At 42.3% G+C, this 19131-nt stretch overlaps 1 protein-coding gene across 2 annotated transcripts in view; it reads left to right on the forward strand.

Moving 5' to 3' along the window:
* GCLC (glutamate-cysteine ligase catalytic subunit) overlaps positions 1-12079 on the forward strand; it is a 36212-nt gene extending 24133 nt beyond the window's left edge. The window contains exons 8-16 of one of the 2 annotated variants that reach the window (XM_055713856.1): positions 786-902; positions 1760-1898; positions 2443-2555; positions 3228-3320; positions 4061-4165; positions 6171-6252; positions 6349-6446; positions 6549-6669; positions 10387-12079. In XM_055713856.1, the coding sequence (XP_055569831.1) occupies positions 786-902; positions 1760-1898; positions 2443-2555; positions 3228-3320; positions 4061-4165; positions 6171-6252; positions 6349-6446; positions 6549-6669; positions 10387-10592 (1074 nt within the window). In that variant the 3' untranslated portion in view covers positions 10593-12079. The remainder of the gene's footprint in view (positions 1-785; positions 903-1759; positions 1899-2442; positions 2556-3227; positions 3321-4060; positions 4166-6170; positions 6253-6348; positions 6447-6548; positions 6670-10386) is intronic. The other variant, XM_055713857.1, reaches the window with a different exon arrangement.
* Positions 12080-19131: the final 7052 nt, after the last annotated feature.

Raw genomic sequence — 19131 nt, forward strand, 5'->3', positions numbered from 1 at the left:
ATGTAAAAAAAATACAAAATCTAAAATACGAAACTTGAATGCTACTCACAAATTTGGTACTTTGGGAGAAGTGTCAGTCTCTTGCTAGGTTGTCACAGGAGCGGTGTGATGTATTAAATGTCGAAATGACACCACAAAACAGATAATGTTTGTTTCTTCTCTGCCCACCTTCCCATATGTACAAGAGACCCCTGTTGAATAATTCTAGAAATAAGTTTGGGCAGTTTTTCATGAAGACAAGACAAGCTCAGTCCCTAAAACAATTCTTAATTTTTCAGCTTAGTTGTTTAAATCTGTCCCTTTTGTAAGCATCTGGTCATAAACAGGTGTTTATAAAAATGTTACAAAAATGAAGTATTGGTTTGGTCTGGTCTAGGTGGTGAGCAGATCGTGCTCTGAGTGAGGTATGTTCCAGCTGTGTTGCTAAGGTGCTTGGCCAAACAAAAGCAAAATAAAACAATTGCCAGGTGAACTTTTAGAGTTTGGAAGTGTGTGAGCAGAATACTTGCTGATTTGTCACGAAATTGCTTCTGCCTGTATCATTTTTGTGTTCCTTAAATGCTGATCTGTAGATGTAATAAATTTGTAAAGTAATAACCCTTTGTCTAGGCATTTTCTGGAGGTAGCAGTTGAGAGATTTGTTATATGGGCTTTGGCTTACGTTAAAGTGAAGTGTATATACTTCAGTTACTTCTGGACCAGTAAGTTTCCCTTTCCAGTGGGGATTGTTTTGCTTTTGGTTCCTTGGCTTGTTCTGCGTTTTCATATCAGACTTCTTATTTTAGATGGCGTTGAGCGCTGCATCTCCATTTTACAGAGGCTATGTGTCTGATATTGACTGTCGCTGGGGAGTGATCTCTGCATCTGTAGATGATCGAACGCGAGAAGAGAGGGGGCTGGAGGTAAGTTAGGTAGTAGATGAGATGTCTGGTTTTTTTCAGGCGAAAAAGTTAGAAACTCCTTTAGCATCAAATTCTGCTTATGTTCATCAGAATCCCTAATGAGGGAACATGGCAGTCTTTACAGTAAATACAGGTGTAAACATTCAACTTGATTGTACAGTTTACATTAGCAAATAGGTATTTTTAATTAGGTATGGAATCCCAGTAGAACACCGCTCACTACTCCACAGCTTGCTGAAAAGGTCCCCCTGTGATGAAACTTTGGGGTCTGTGTTTGAGCCCAGGAAGCAAAAATTGATGAAATTGCTTTGGATTAAATCGCAGGTGCTGCTGAGTAATCCCATAGTATAAACTAGAACTATGTGAAAAGAGCCAGTTGCCAGAAGTTGGAACTTAAGAAGTTCCTCTAAGCAGGAATTGGCATTCAAAGCACTTAAAAAATTAAAGAAAATAAAAGTTAATTTTAAGAAGTCTATTTGAAATTGAACTACCCATTTTCTCATTCTGTGAACTGTATCGGTGTGTGTTGCAATAGGTATAATAATGCTTTCCAGGTACTTGGGGTAATGATACATTACATCAGGGAAATGTTACCACTTTTAGACAAGTCTAGTCAATGTGTGATGACTGTTTGTTGGGGTTTTTTGACTCTGATACATACATCTGCAAACAAAATAGTCAAATTCCAGGATCACTTTCTGTTAAGCCTGTTTAAGACTCTTGCTTTGAGTAATTTTATTTGAGGCTGTAGGTTTTATTAAACAGGATAATAATTCTCACATAAGTGTCATTTAGTGAGCAAAATTAGGTAACATTATTAACAAGCTGTTAAAATATTGTATTCTTAAATTGTATAGCCACTGAAGAACAACCATTATAGAATCAGTAAATCCAGATATGATTCCATAGACAGTTATCTATCTGAATGTGGTGAGAAATACAATGACATTGATTTGACAATAGACAAAGATATCTACGAGCACCTAATAAAGGAAGGTAAGTGTTTGCTTCATTATGAGCAGGTTAAGAACTGTGCTTGCAGCGTGTGGGAATATTTTACGTTTTCATTCTTGTTTGTTTCAGTTGTTGTGCATCCCCTAGGGTGACTCCTACTCAGGAAGTTTCTGTGTAGCGTGGTCCTGAGAGTTTATTCATTTGTAACAGAAACTGTCCCTAATTCCGGCTTGAGAAGCTCAGTGTTTAAGTAATCGATATTTTCTCTTTGTGGAGAGAGCAGAACTGCTTTAGGAAACGTGGCACAGAGGTGCATCAGAAAACAGGAAGAATGGCAGCCACACCAATATTTGGTTGCCATTTCCAAACAGGAACCTGTTCATGGTTTGGGTTTTTTGGGGGATTCTTTTTTTTTTGTTCTCTTTAATCATTTCCTTCCTTCCCAAAGTCGTTATTCAAACTTTAACAGGATGTGGTGGGTTAAGGTAGCATTGCAGAGTTGGATGTTTTCAGTCATGTGGAACAAATCATTACCTAGAGCCTGCTTTGCTATGTGTAAATCGTTGTTTGCATTTTCATTTTGTAGGTATTGACCACCTTTTGGCACAGCATATTGCACACTTGTTCATTCGAGACCCATTGACTTTATTTGAGGAGAAAATACATCTAGATGATGCAAATGAATCCGACCATTTTGAGGTTGTGTCTGATGAAAAGGAATTTAATAAGTATATACATAAAATTGCTTGTTCTTTATAGTACTGGTTAATTGGAGGATGTCTGTATTGGTTAAAAGTTTTTTTTATCCTGAATTTTTCACTTCAGCTAGTTCTTTAGTGTGTCATTTGACTTTGCAGTTGTAAGCACATTTATTTATTTTTGTTTGGAGAAAGTGGTGGCTTATACCTTAAACACAATAAAACATGAAGGCCCCAAACTTGTTTCTATGTATATAAAGTGTTACGGGGAACCGTCTATTTTTATGGCTTCCTAAAAACTTTTTTGCATGACATTGATGTATAAATGTCTCTTATACAGCTTTATGAAGTGATAGCTATGGTAATACTAGGTATTTGTAGTTTGGGTGTGCATCAGTCTCATAAAAGAAAAATTGTAATCAACTAAATCTCAGCTGCCTAGTATTTTGCACATAATCCTCAAACAAAATAGTGTGAGAAAGTATTTGCTCGTAGGATGGGTAGCTATACTGTTGTTTTTAAGGAAGGCAGGATACTTAGGTTGGAAATGCTTCTCTAACGTGATGGGCTCTTCCAGGGAAAATACTAGGACTCTAGTTATCTGCTTATTTTTCTTTATGTTATAGAATTATGCATGTCTTGATTGTGACAGATTATTTCATGTGCTTTGCAGAATATTCAGTCTACAAACTGGCAGACAATGAGGTTTAAGCCGCCTCCTCCAAATTCAGATATTGGATGGAGAGTGGAATTCAGACCGATGGAGGTAAGGAGAGCATCAGTATGCACAAAATCTCATTTCCTTTTAAGTGGAAAAGTACCAGGGATTCTGCTGTGCAGTATCAAACCTCTGTTACTGACGCTGTGTTTTCTCCCCTCTGAATTGCTAGATGCAAGCAAAGTGGACAGCAGTGTTTAAACAGACATAGACTGTGGGAATGTAACTGACAGGAGAATGCACTGCAGCATAGCAAAGCGTGCTAATGGATTTGGGGTGATGGGGAAGGGAATTGGGCTTGTATTAAAGCAACAGTAAACAAAGGCCCATTTAACTTCTAGGTGCTGTATTTCTCCAGTACGTTTCCTGGCACTGAACAATTCCACTGTCATTGTTTTGTTTTTCACAAGTGCTTTTATTTTATAGCTGTCTTATTTCTGAGCTCTCTGAATTTAATCCCTTTAAAGTGGAAATTTAAAAGCTATTGTACATTTGTAATTACACAGGGAGCCTGAAGGTACAGGTTATTAGATAGTTTTTTAAAACTCAGGTGTGTTTTGGCTTTGGATTAAAGGGTTGAGCTTGAAGTGTGTGTGTGCATTGTGCATTTGAAGTCACTGCTGATGATTCCTGTTTGTGCATTACCGTCTCTGCTAGTAGAGTGTGTGTGAATGCAGGTACCAACAAGAACGTTCCAGTCAAATTGTTTTAAACTCTCCCAGATACTTACCCACTTCATGAGTGTGTTCCCACTAAAGTAATTTAATCTCTAATCCTTTTTTGTCTAGGTCCAGTTAACAGACTTTGAAAACTCTGCATATGTTGTGTTCGTGGTATTGCTAACCAGAGTGATTCTGTCGTATAAACTGGATTTTCTCATTCCTTTGTCCAAGGTAAGTGTGAAAGATCAGATTTATTAGAGCCAAATGCAGCATACTTGCATCATGGAATCAAGGTTAGAGACAAATAGTGTGGGAATTTCTGGGGTACCTAACAGTGTCTGACCATTGTAGAAATGTTTAGAAATACCATCGTCACAACGTTCTTAGGCTGGGAAAGGGTGTGTTTCCACCATTTTACATGTGGAAGGAGCTTAACCTGTGGAGGTCAAAATAAACGTATTAGGTACTTATTTTAATGTGGCTGATGCATGTGTCTTGTGTTCTTATTCACTGTTCTGTTTGTGTCTGGTGGAGAGGGAAAGGAGGAGTTCAGCATGCTTAGTGTTACACAGTATTTGAGTGAGAACAAATACTGCTGATTCAGGTCTCATACGTATGACTTGTTTTTAGACAGACCAGCCATACAAAATATGCTTTTTCCTTAATCTTGTTCTCACAATTGTTGAACTCTTTGGTGTGAAACTGTCCTTAACATGTTGTCTTTCTGAGGTATGTGATCAGAAAATGTTTTCTTAAAGGGATAGGCCTTGCAACATTATAGGTAACTTTAAAAAAAGGTCTTGCACTGCAGGAGGCTTTTGACAGACTGTATAATAGAAAATACTGCCAAGCACTGGCTACAGCATAGCTGTAATAGCCTGTGGCTTTTCTTAGTGTTTTTAATTAAAATGGAGAAAAATACTGAAGTTGTAAATCAACAGTAATCGTACCGTACAGTTGGTATGATTTCTAAAAGGAGAAAGTATCTTCCTGGTGTCAGGGTGTTCAGACTTCATAAATAATGCAGCACTTTAGCACGTACAGTGCATAATTACATTATTATTTGGAATGTATCTGTTATGTGGAATAAGATTTTTTTAATCTCAAAAGCACAACATTTTTAATGAAGAATACCAGTTAAGACTGAAAAAGAGACCAGGTGCTGAAAGAACCTGAATAGAGTTGGGGGGCATAAAACTGCTTGAGCTTGCCAAGCAGTTTGGCAGGTAACGCAGCACAGAACTGCACAACCATTGGTAAGCCTGCCTCTTTCAAGTAAAATAATACAGGTTTATGAGGCTAATCTCATGGTAATCTTTGTGGTCTGATTGAGTGCAGTTGTGCTCCCATCTGTTAGGACTGGAGTTCTGTCAAACTTTCAAAACAGCCTGTTGTGTAAATAGGTTTTGTAATGTACAATAAATGAAAACACTCTCCAAAACAAGAAGTGAAGATTTTGCATCGCCTGTAATTAAAGGTCAAACAAAGTATTCAGCAAATCCTATCCCTTGTTCTCAAGACAATACAGTAAAGCTAATGTCTGAAAGCTGTGTGATTTTAGTTCCGTGAGAACATACCAACCAAAACACTTGGACAAAATCTTCTGTCCAAAAAGACAGAGCAATGCTTATGTCACTTGCACAGCATATAAGCAGTACTTTGTAGACTTCTAGAGAAGCCTGCTATTTAGAACTTCCTTATTAGCAGTCTTAAGTTTAGCTGCCTAATGGATGTTTGAGTAGGGAATAGATACGAGTCCAATACCAAGTTACTGGAATTCTGTTTCTGAAATTTTGTTTAATACAATGATAACTGCCATTTCCCTAGCCATAGCTTGCTTCTTTTATTAAGACAATGACTGAAGTCTTTACAATTTTCTTCGTCTGTACTTAAATTGCATCTAAATAGACAAAGAAGTCTGCCAGATGGCATGCAACCTGTTAATCGTAGCTGTTTCTGTGTTTTCATCCAAACTTAAAAGTTTAGTGCAGCATGTTCTAACATAACACTACTACTTTTTCTGCTGGAGACCTAGTTTCATAGAATGTCACCTCTTCGTGGTTTTGCCCAGGACCCATAAAGAATGTAATAAAACTTATCTCTACAGCTTGGCCTGTTGTGATGAAAAAAGAAGTAACACAGTAGATGTTTCAGTTAATGAGACCAAAATGTGAGGATATGGGAGGATCCTGATTTTCTAAAATGTCACAAATCTCTGAAATACTTCTTTTGCCAGGTGGATGAAAACATGAAGATGGCCCAGAAAAGAGATGCTGTCCGGCAGGGAATGTTTTACTTCAGAAAAGATATTTGCAAAGGTATCACAACAAGCAAACTGATTTACGCTGTTGTGGATGTTCAGTGCATCTCTTGCCTTCTGACTGTTTCTTTCTTTCCCTTTGTTACCCATGAAGGTGGAAATGCTGTTGTGGATGGATGCGGCTCTGCACAAAACGGGACAGGCACAGAAGAGTACACCTTAATGAGCATTGATACAATTATCAATGGGAAGGTCATAGCCTCTTCTACCTGGAACATACAACTTTCCCCTCTATTCCACCCTCCAAGAAACCAGATCAAGCATGTTTTGTGCTGACTCTGTTCTCTTACACAGGAAGGAGTCTTTCCTGGTTTGATCCCAATTTTGAATTCCTATCTTGAAAACATGGAAGTGGATGTAGACACAAGGTGCACCATCCTAAACTACTTGAAGCTTATAAAAAAGAGAGCATCTGGTATGTTTGATACTTTTGGAGATTGATTTTCTTGGCATTTTTCTACTTAAACAGTAATTGGGCTGTTCTCTAGTTTTCAGTTGGGTAAAACTAGTGGAAGCTGTGGTTGGCTGGTTAAGTGTTGAATTATTGGAGCAAAGGACTGGAGTGTGTTCTCTGGCTTAAATCTGGTCCTGGCTAGTTCTGATTCTAAATGTTTTGTGATCCACGTTAGAACTTAAATTAGGAATAATTGATACCATTACACTGTCCTCTAAGCTGTAATTGTATCTCCAATTCAAGATGTCTCTTTTCATACGCACTTTCTGCTGCTTTTGCCAGTATATTGTCCACTTCTTACTAGTTTGCACATATACTAATCCCCTTTGCCTAACGCTTGGGTGTTGTAAGAGTATGTGAGGCTGGGTCCGATAGCCTGTTGTTACTAGTGTGACTCCAAAGTGTGCTGCTCCAAAGCATTCATAAGTCTAAATTCTGGTATGTAGAGCATGGGACCTTTACATACCTCTTGATAAGCTCCCCGATAAATCCTTCCTGTAAGTAGCAAAACTCCTTCAAGGCAGAGCAGACGAAGCTCTTCCCCTGTGTTCCCCATGTTGCAGTGTTTTCAAAGACAAGCAGCGTAATGAAACTTTATTCTGCTTTTCAAAATGCAGCAGTGTAATGAGTAAAAGATGTAGGCTAAACTTTAATTCAGAACTGGGCATGTAGCACAGTAGCAGCTTTACACACACACACAAAATTTTAAGCTGAAGTGTTGCATTCCTTTTTAATTCTTAAAAATTGCTGGAGAACCTCCTAGCTAAAGACCTTTATAAACCTGAGGTGGAAAAGAGGACTTTCTCTCACCTGGTAATTCAATACTTTAGCAGTACCTCAGAATGGTAACAAATTTGAATTAATTACAACTTTCACTGTAAATGTTCTTTCCTAAGGCTGCTTGTTTATAGGAGGCTTTTGTCCTTCAGGTAACATAGATGGGGTTTTGAAGCTTGGCTTCACTGAAAGAAGAGAAACTGGCAGGAAGAAAACATCTGAGGCACATAGACCTTCAAAATAACAATGCTTTCAAAATATTCCGTTGTTTGTTACTGATTTTTTTCCCTTCAGAAAAATGCTGTTGAAAAAACAAGGAATGCCTGAGTCTTCCAGAGATTTTTTTTTTTTTTTTTTCCCCCCCAAGAGCTGATGACTTGGGCTTGATTCCATGCAGGTGTTCCCCTTCCAAAGAACAACTTTGCTACCTGGTGTAAAGTTGCAGGCATTGCAAAAGTCAGCTCGTGTATTTACACAGACCTAAAAGGTGTGAGGGTGAGGTACATGGAGTCTAGAGTTTAGATCTTAACTCTGCTGACCTGAAATAATTTTTAAATGCTGCTTCTTAGAACTTAAGAATTCACAGAATAAAATGCATTAGGTGTTGTAGTATTATGCCATGATGTTTCTCAATAGCAAGCTTTGGGTTATTCCAGTTTACTCTCAATCTTAAATGTCCATGAGCCTGCAGCCTGTCTAGCATGAGACATCTCCACAAGGAGTGGCCGTTTTTTTTAGATTTCTCTTCTCAAATGGTGAAAACGGAGCACTCATGAGTTAGACACTGGCACTTCAGCTGTGGTGCTTTAACTTTGCCCTGACACAGTTAATCTCTGCTTCAGTCCCATCTTCTCTTGCAGCATGGCTAGGTATGGTCCTCCTAGTCTATGTCTCGCTGGTGTGTGACTGCCACTGCTCAGGGAGGCTACAGACAGGTCTGCTAGGCAGGCAGCAGCTGCTGACCACCACCAGGTATTAATGAACACAGTATTAAGATAGCACCAAGTGATCCTTGTCCTGGTGTGCTCTCTCGGTTCCTAGCTGTCTGCAGTGTAGGTGCTTTCATGGTCAAGGGTAGGGCAGTAATCGTGGTGCTTGGAGACTGTTCACAAACATGATTTCCGTGATCAGTGCCTTACCCTTCTTGAAGCAGTTATCATTTTGGTCCCCATAAAGTCATACAATAAGAAATGCCACAGTTTTATTATATGCTTTTTGAAAAATGTAACTTCTGTACTTTTGCATGTTTAAACGCTCTTCCCGTTTACTTCATGATACACCTTCTAGTTCCCACGTTGTAAGATAATATTTCTCTACTCACTTCTTATCAACACTCATAATTTTGTAAACTTCTCAAGTACATTTGCTTCTGAACTTACAATGCCCTTTGTCATGTCTCTCCTTGCTTGGAAGTTGTTTCACACCTTTTGCCAGTCTTGTCTTTGCCTTGTCCCCAATACGTTCTTTGAGAGCTGCATGCTACGTTCATGACAAAGGTGCTGCAGACCTAAGATTTTCACAGTTAGGAAGGATGGGGAGTGACTAGGCTGCCTGACCACTAGGTCTCTGTGTTGGTGTAAGTGCGCCTGCTCTCCTGCACTGACTACCTGCAGCAGCTTTTAGTCCAAAAATGTGTCTTTATGCTCTGCTCATCAACTGGCCCCAACGATTTTCTTGCAGGCCCCCTGCTTTTTGTTTTTGTGTGAGTTCTTTGGTATTGTTTTTCTGCCCTTTTTATATGTAGAAGGGTAAACTGGCCTCATTTCTTTAAAACATGACTTGCGTTTTTTGAGAGACATTTTTTATTTCTAATAACCTTTTTTATTCTGCTTTTCTTTCCTGTACTACTTGTAATTTTTCTGATTTGTGTTCCTGCGCCCCTGTTCAAAACCACAGATAAGATATCTTTAAACAGTCTTTGATGCTTTTTACTTTTGGTTTGTGTGTTCCTCTTTGCTTTGTCTAACTTGATTCCTCTTACTTTTTATAATATTCTTAAAATGAAGACTTCTGTAGTGGAAGCCCTTGACTCTTTCAAGAAAGCTGAGGTTCCAGTAGCTAGCAATGAAGGTTTTGTAGGCTCTTCAGGTATCCCATCAGCCTACCTTAATGTCTTACAAGTGTAAGGTAATTCCGACAGTACTAGTTAAGGTTTGCTTGCATCTGCTGCGTTCAGGAGGAAGATTCAGTAGCCTAAACACTGGTGTCTAGCTGGCCTCCAGCTACTGCTTCATAGGGATGCAGCTCTCCTGCAAGTGGTGTGTGCTATTTGATGACCCTGTATAGAAGTTTTGGGGACCCTTAGGCACCTGCTGGCTGCACTGTGGACTGCATAGTGAAGCAGAGGCATTGTGCACAAACCAGGAGTTGGGATTATTGTCAGCCTGCCTATTTTTTGCTAGGGGAGTTTGTCAGAGGGCAAAAGAATAGTAAGTCAAGGTAGACAGCAAAGCTAGGAACTGAGTTGGATGAATTGACTACAGAATTTATATGTATATGTAGTTGTTGTAGAGGTGTCTATTGGTTAGTCTCAGCCAGATTTTCTATTAAGTGACATGTTTAAGACCTCTTGATATACAAGCCGTTGGTAACACTGTTCCAGTAGCTGCTGTCTCATTACAATCTGAAAGGTTGAAGATCACAACAGATGAGTAGGTTTTAGACTATCAGTGATATATCAGCTTAATTATGCCTGCGGTTTAACCATATTAAAAAAAAAAAAACAACAAAAACCGAAACAACAAAACCAACAACAAAAAAACAACCAAACAAAAGTATAGGAATGTGTTTCTCATGAAAGCATGGACTATTCATTAATTGTGTATATAATGCATAGAACTTTAGGTGTTGTACTACTAAATTAGATGTATAAACTGAAATTTGACTTCCCCTTGCCTACAGGAGAATTAATGACAGTTGCTCGATGGATGAGGGAATTTATTGCACAGCATCCAGACTACAAGCAAGATAGCGTGATAACTGATGAAATGAATTATAGCCTTATTTGGAAATGCAACCAAATCGCACAAGGCCAGGCAGAGTGTCCTGAACTGTTGGGGGTAGGATTTAATAAGAAACAAAGTGGAAACAAAACTGGCTCTTTGTAATGAATGAATTTTTCTTAAATAATAGAAAGTTTAAGCCTTTTAGCAAAGCACTAGCAAAGATACTGTGAATCTGGTACAGTTTCATGGTGTAAAGACCAAAACAGGGATACTGCACTATAAAATGGGCCAATCTGCCTAAATATGCATTAAAGGCATCCTACAATAGACATATTCTTATTGTTAAGGTTTATACAATGTACATGTAAATAGTAAAATATTTTTATGATTAACATCAATGTATTTTAATAACATTGTATCTAAAGTTATTGTGAATTAGCTTGTAACTTTTTTATGCTTATTCTAGAAAGAAAAATTGTCCTGAACAGCTTTGTAAATGTAATGGTACTTGTATATTATATGCATTCCAGTTACTGAATGTTTACTGTAATTTTTTTAACCTGGAATGTGCTAGGTAATCTACCTTATTGTGTAAGAAAAAAAAAATAATAATCTTCTGGACCTACCTGAATCACAGATACATATTCCATTTGGGTTTTGAAAGTATGTAAGAACAGATAAATGCATGTGCCTCCCATCTGTTAATCTTTACAGTAGTTTCTCAGTTGCCACCAGACCTGCATCCACTCATGAGCTAAAACTCAGAGGAACAGATCTGCCTTTGTTTAGATAACGCATGTCTGCCTGTCTGCAAATGCATCATTTTTTTTCCTTTCTGAAGTAAATCTCTGTGCTCTTGCAGTTCAGAATGATTTAACAAAAAAGCAGTAATGGGGGAAACGCAGTGAAAGAGTGAATGAAGCAAGAACTGAACACAGAGCTGTCTCCACAGCGGGTGTTTCTGGTTTCTTTGTAGACTTCGGCACTCCTTAACTTGCTCTTTCTCCCACATTGCTGCTGTTTGCACAGTTGACAGCTGCAGTGCAAAACCAAACACCTGTCCATTCTTCCTAAAAGTTGAGTTTCTAATTTGTCATTCATTATTATAAATATTTTTGTCAGCATGTTTCCTGAAAGGTACTTTATGTAGATAGCTGAAGTACCTACAAAGCTGTAGGTATGGACAACTTAATCCCCTCTAGAAAATAGTTTCAAAGAAACCATGGAATGCACTAATCCTATGAATTGGGAGCCAGTGCTGGGAGTGACTGTAAAGTATTTAAAATTTAGCCATTGCAACTGTAAATAAGGTAAACTTAAGGGGCCTTTTTTGATTTAGCGTCTTAACTGACTTCTAGAAGTGAATTGCATTATGGGTAGATTATGCAGAGCTTAATGCAAGCATATATAAATACCTAAGGTGTAATGATTTTTTAAAAAGAACTAATGGAGAAACTGCAATGAAGAGGTGCACTAAGAAGCTTTTATGTACTGACATTAGACTTTGTTCTGTGTTCATGGGTGTGCTTTAGAGAATGAAAAGAATGTGGTTTTTTTTTTTCCTGCAGTGGTAAATTTGTTTTAATCAAGATGTAGGCATATGCTAATTTAGTTTCTGTAAGAAGGAAATAAAAATAAAATTTGCAGTATGTGTTGGTCACTTGCATGACTTGAACCCACGTTTTCAGATTCAAAAAAGTTGTATACCTGGCAAGTACAGTTTGTCCAGACTCACTTTGTTCGCAGTGAAACTTCTCGGGACTAATTGCAGATAGCCTACCAACCCTGCAACAGACACTCTTGCTAGTCTCATGGTAGCATCTGTCTGATTGACAGCATCAGGTGCTCCGCTTTGAAGACCCCTAAAGAAAGTTAGAATGCTTTCCTGCTGGGACTGCATCAACACGTGTCCTTTTTCCCTTTCAGTTGACGTTAAATCAGCTATCTGGCCTGGTAGGTGGCTACTGTCCTGCAAGTGAGAGCCTACAAGCTGTGGCTGGAACTCCTTCATGCGTTCTTGTGTGCTTATTTTCAGAAGGGATGAGCAAGGTCAGACAGAGCTGCTGCTGGTTGGTTGAGGTCTCCATGGCTGCAGTATCCAAGCAGCTTGCGTTCGTAGATGAAGAGTTAAGGTGTGTGCTCCAGCCTATTCATGGTTGTGGGGCATGGTGAAGGCTCTCACAGGGCAAACCAGAGTGGCTGCATGGAGGGGTGAGCTTTGCTGCTAGTTTTGAATATGCCTTAGAGGTGATTGTGGGCCTTAGAGAAGCCGGCCCTGGGCCAAGCTGAGGCACTGACCTTTTTCAGAGAGCTGAGAAACTCCCTTGGACTACGAATTCAAGATTTTTTTGGTCCTGTAGTCATGAAGTGCTTTCACAGAGCCTTTCCAACAGCCACTTGAGCAAAGGGAGGGGAAGAAGCACCAAGTACCTGAGGTGAAATGCAATTGCTGCCTTGCCCAAAGACCTTAGCGGCAATGTGTCAGTCATGGCGCATCCCACGATTGCTAATGTGTTGGCCTGAGTTCAACCCCAGTAATTCACATCATGCCTCTTCCACTCAGTTTTCAGCTAGAAGATCCTGTTGTGAATTTTAGAGGTCTTGATGCTCTAAACAATACTCTGGTGCCTAGTTTTCTCTTGAGAGTCCAACTACTTGAGCACAAGTGTCTTTATTTCTGGATTATTTCAGCTGTGTTTTTACCATGGCCCAAATCTTCAAATGGTGGCTCCTTGTGTGTGCATGCAGAGCTCTGCAAGCACTTTACCTTTCTGGGAGTGGTGCATCAAGAGCACCGTACAGCACTTTGGTCCTGCAAAAACATCTGTGTTTCACCTCTGTGAAACAAGCAGCACGCAGCTTGTAAAAGCTGCACTGAGCTTTCTTGAAAAATTGCCTTGTCATTTGTTTGCAGTCATTTTGTGTAATATTTTTAAGTGGGTTGTGTTTGGTGTGGTGATAATAGTGTTTTGCAGCAAATTTGAGAGACACCTGCTACATGGGAAGCGGGTCACAGGAGTGGTGATAGCTGAGGTTATTTCAGCAGCTGTCTGGATGGTGTGAGCTGGGTTTCAGCAGGAAAGCATCACTGCAGTCCCTTCACAAGAGACAGGCCCTTCCAACTGCCTGTAAAGGATAAGTAGCAACATATATGCATTCAAAAATAGGTTAGTAAGGGTGTGCTCTACTCCGGGAGAGCAGATGAGGGGACAAAATAGCGACCCTTGCTGCAGTGGGGTATCAGAAGACGTCTGTTGACTGATGCTAAGCTGTGCAAGAACCTGTGATTTACAAGAGAATAGAAGCAAGAATGTGCAAATTGAGCATTATAGCAGAAACCCTGGCGCTCTCAAGGTCTGAAAGATATGATGCTTCACTGGAATTTTCTTGAAGCCACCTTGGGGAGAAACAGAAACAACACTTGTAAATAGAGGTCTTTGCAATGAGCATACTTGCACCCTGGCGGAGGAGGGGGGGGCAATGCAGCTCCCGAGGTGAGCAGCTGGCAGGGTAGCAGGTTTTTGTGATTCTCGTCATGTGAGCTACACCACAATCTGCACAGCGTTACCTGTCTTGCTGTAACTTCTTCATTGCACCCTGTAACTGAAGGGCAACGGAGTGCACGCAATCAGGGGTGTTCTACAGGAATGAGGTCTAGTTTAAGGAGAGCTGGTCTGCAATGTCTCTTACCTGTAACTGAGCCACTAACACTGAAAGGAGTCAAGGGCCCCATTTCAAATGCTTCCAAGAAAAGATGTGAAAGGATTAATAAACCAGGTTTGATTCCTCCCTTTCTCTGTGTGGTGGGTTGACCCCAGCTGGCAGCACTCATTTGCTCCCTCCCAGTGGGACAGGGGAGGGTAGGAAGAGCAAAAGCAAGAAAATTTGTGGGTTGGGATAAGGACAGTTTAATAAAGGAAAGAGGAAAAGAACAAGTGATGCAAAGGCAACCACTCGCTACCCCAGGCTCCCCAATGCCCAGCCCATTTCTGAGCAACAGCCGCCCTAGAAGACAACCCCCCCACCTTCTGCTGCTTCCCCACTTCTACAGCGCAGCACGATGCTGTGTAGTATGGGCCATCCCTTGGGTCAGCTGTCCCAGCTGTGTCTCCTCCCAGCCCCTTGCCCACCCCCAGCCTGCTCACTGTGGGACAGAGTGGGAAACAACGGTGGCCTTGACGCTGTGCAAGCACGGCTCAGCAACAGCCACAGCCCCGGCGGGTTACCGACACCATTAGCCACAAATGCAAAGCACAGCACCGCGCAGGCTGCTGCAGGGAAAGGGGAGGCCGTCCCAGCCAGCAGCAGTCCCCTGCAAACAGGTCCCTCATCTGTCCTGCAGCCCGCACAGCCGTCACTGTAAGCAGGAAGATGGGATAGTAGGTTTTCCCCCCTCTGACTATGTGTGCTTGGTGTCTTCTCTATGAGCCACAAGGTAAGAATTGATTAGTGTATTGCCCCAGATGGCACCTCTTCGGGTGAGGGGAAAGTGGCATTTGACCTTTTCTTATGTAAAACATCATATAATCAAAATACTGTACTGACGCAAAATAAGCAAAACACCCCACAGCATTATGAGATAGCAAAGTGCTTTCTGAATTCTACAGAAGAAATCAAGTAGGAAGGAACAATGAAGCAAAGGCAAATAAAGTGGTGTGGTTTAGGTTATGCAGTACCAAAGTGAAAATCCCTCTGCAAACCCTTCTGAAAATCGCATATATCCAGAAACATGCTGGAACCATGGGCTGACACTGGCAAAAGTGGTACAAGGATTTGGTGCTGGATGGGACCAGCTTCGAAGGAGGGCCATGGCTGCTTAAAGCCTAGACAGAGCTAGAGCTCCAAGAGCTGCAGATGGCAAATTTAGGTCAGTAGTCCCCAATAAAAGCATCCAGCCTCAGAATTTCTCTGGGTTTGATACAGCCTGTTCCCCCTCGCCTTTATGCAGTGCACCCCATACGCAGATATAACTGTACCAGGGATTTCCATTGCTTTTTTCCATCAGTTCATTTGGGAACAATTTAAAGTGTTAACTGTATTTTCTTTTGAAGGCCACAACAATTCTGTGTGTACTGGGTAAAACAGTTCACTGAATTTCAAATCCTTGTGATTGCCAGAGTGTTACTTTCACTGACTGCTGCAGGCCAGTATCAAGATCTCCCCTGGGCTTTGGTGTGCGGGTGCTTGCCCTTGGTTGTGGCCTCTGAGCAAAGCCCTGGAGATGGCAGCAGCAGAGCTCGTACGTCTCCCTGCCACTGGTGCTAAACCCCACAAAACTATGCCTTACTGTGCTTTTCCCCAGAGTCTTGAAGTTCAATGAGAATTACGAAGTTTGTATTAAAAGCAAGCTGCAGTGTACCAAGCTTCTGGTCCTGGACCTGCCGCCTTTTCTGCTACATATAGTTGCTCAGTGAACTTACCTCCCCTTCTCTCAAGGGCAATTTCATGGTTTCTTTAAGGTGGCAACTATATTTCAAGTTTATCCCTGGAGTCCTTCTGAGCTTGAGGAGAACAACAGCAGGTATGCCAGCGGAGCTCAGATAAGCTCCTGTGGGTACTAGGAAGCCACGCCACCCCATGGCCTTGTAGCTGGCAGCACTCTGCAGAGCCTGGTAAAAAAGACACTTGAAGCTAGCATTAACAGTGGGAACAGCATATATAATAACTCTCTGTGGTGGGTTGGCCCTGGCTGGATGCCAGGTGCCCCCCAAAGCTGCTCTATCACTCCCCCTCCTCAGCTGGGCAGGGGAGAGAGAGCACAATGAACGGCTGGTGGGTGGAGGTAAGGGCAGGGAGATCACTCAGCAATCAACCGTCACGGGCAAAACAGACACAGCTTGGGGAAATTAGTTTAATTTATCGCTAATCAAATCAGAGTAGGATAATGAGAAATAAATCCTAAATCTTAAAACACTTTCCCCCTTCTCCTCCCTTCTTCCTGGGCTCGACTTCACTCCCCATCTTCTCTCCCTCCTCCCCTCCAGCAGTGCAGGGGACAGGGAAAGGGGTTGTGGTCAGTCCATCACACGCTGTCTCTGCCGCTCCTTCCTCCTCAGGGGGAGGCTCCTCACACTCCTCCCCTGCTCCAGCCTGGGGTCAGTCCCACGGGAGACAGTCCCCCGTGAACTTCTCCAGTGTGAGCCCTTCCCGCGGGCTGCAGCCCTTCAGGCACAGGCTGCTCCAGTGTGGGCTCCCCACGGGGTCACAAGTGCTGCCAGCAAACCTGCTCCAGCCTGGGCTCCTCTCTCCATGGGGTCAGAAGTCCTGCCAGGAGCCTGCTCTGGCACGAGCTTCCCACGGGTCACAGGCATCCACCTGCTCCAGCGTTACCCTCCACGGCTGCAGGGCACGGCCTGCCTCACCGTGGTGTCCACCGTGGGCTGCAGGGGAATCTCTGCTCCGGCACCTGCAGCCCCTCCTGCCCCTCCTTCTGCACTGACCTTTGTGTCTGCAGAGCTGCTCCTCTCACTTATTTTCAGTCTTTTCTCCAGCTGCAATTGCTGCTGCACAGGATTTTTTTCCCCCACTTCTTAAATATCCCAGAGATGCTACCATGGTCACTGATGGGCTCAGCCTTGGCCAGCACCAGGTCCACCTTGGGGCTGGCTGGCATTGGCTCTGTCAGACACAGGGGAAGCTTCTGGCATCTTCTCACAGAAGCCACCTCTTTAGTCCCCCCACAACCAAAACTTTGCCTGTTCCCTGGAATAAGATTCTCCTACAAAGGAGAGTCTCATTAAAAGATTGTCCTAGAAAGATCAAGTCGGGAATGCTTTGCAGGCTTTGTGGCGCTCTGTCCATTCCCTCTCAGGTAGGAGGATTCACTCTGCAAAGCAATGGTAGAAATAAAAGCAAGTTTCTACAGCTTGCTTAGCTGTAGGTCCAAGACATGCTGGTCTCCCACCGCTTTGCCTGCAACCCAAATTATATAGGCAGCTGCAGTGCAGCTAACAGCCCTGCTCAGGCAGGGAGCACATTTCCAGACAGAAGCCCACCTTGTTCCTTGTAGGACTTTATCAAAGTTGACAGATGCAATATTTATTCCAACTGTATTGGCAAACTATAATGGAAATTGTTTCCTGAAAATGTCCCTGATTTATTTTATTTACACCCTCCCAAATCAGCTAGGGGAGCGTAAAGGCTGTAAGGTGAGTTTCCCTTAAGGTGAACCCTGCACAGTGCAGGCAGCACTTTTGGTGTTTCTGGTTCCTCCTTGCTGAGACACCACCATCCTGAACAGAAATAACATGGTCTTGATGGCAGGTTACAAGCGTTGGCAGCAGCCCCACCGAGTGCCTCATAGCGGGCAGGGATTCCTGCTGCCTGCACTGCTCACCCCGCCATCCCCACGGCTAACGCTTAGAGGTGGAAGCGACAGCATCTTGTCTCCCTTCAAACAATGCAGTGTCCTTCCAGAAGATGAGTGTAACTGTCCACAAATGCTGGTTACAAATCAAACCACTGGATGAAATTCTATGGCTTATATTAAGCAATAAAGGGCTATAAATTCTTTTCTAAGTCTGACACAGAAAACAGTCTAACAGTCTGTTAATTTAGCCCTTGACTTCAGTTACATGTCACAAAGATATTCCAAAAACTACCCCTGTTACATGACCTAAAGAGAAAGCTGTTACGCTGGCAGCAAGAAGGTAAAAATGAGCCCAGTGAAGCAAAGTGAGGGTATTACCCAAAGACACGTGCTATAAAAATCATAAATGAAAGTGTTGGTGCATGATGGCTCCTCATCATTGACTTCCAAGAGTTTGTGTTCTGACTAGAAAAATGCTAGTTTATAAAATATCGAAAAAGTTGTGTAACAACAACTGTTCTTACTCTGGAGAAAGTCCAAGCTCCTATTAAATGCAATGAGATCAAAAGAAAGCAGTTTTTTATGAGGATGACAGAACAGATTTTGATGAAAGCATCTTAAAGAGTGCCTTGTTATCTTGACTGTAGCCAGTCTGTGTGGAAGCGAGGAGTCACTTTGTGCGTGTTGCTCTGGCAGGTCATGCTGAGAAGAGGCTGGGGGTGGCAGGGAAGAAAGCATGAAGGAGTAAAGCCTGTTACTGTTGAGTCTCTGAAACAGCCTGCTTTCTCCCCACTCTGATTTGGGCTGAGGAAGCAGCTATGCCAAGATGTCCTCAAGCTCTCCAGCATTTTTCAGTTAGGTTTATTCTTTCCCTTCAATCATTTACTAGGTTGGACTATATGCCTTCCCATCCGTTCCCATCCGTGCATGCACATGCAGTGCTGGACACCTAATCCCTGCCAGTTTACCCACAACATGGGCATTCAGAGGCCAAGAACTTGCAGTATTTTTCTTGGCAGTGTAAGGCACTGGGACTCCTTGCCCAGAGACCGTCACACAGCTGCCTAACGAAAAACAGAAAAGCCTTCCAGAAAAAAACCCTCTCCACCGAAGGCTCGGCATCACCCACATTTCATACCCTTCATCCCACACTGCAGCGTTCCTGTCCATTACTCATCCCTCTGGCATCAGCTACAGCGCCTCTGATTTTAAATGGCAATAGGGCAGAGGATTGCCAGGGACCTTACGGAGAGGGGCCCGGCTGGCAGCCGGCTCTCCAGAGCTCCCCTGGTACCAGTGAGCGGGAGATGTGCCGGTGTCATGCTCCGTCTCAGACACAAACTGGACTACTGAGCACAAACCACTTCTGCCTGTAATTTCTCACCCCGGCAG

This window comes from Falco cherrug, chromosome 6 (assembly GCF_023634085.1).
Source record: "Falco cherrug isolate bFalChe1 chromosome 6, bFalChe1.pri, whole genome shotgun sequence".
NCBI lineage: Eukaryota > Metazoa > Chordata > Aves > Falconiformes > Falconidae > Falco > Falco cherrug.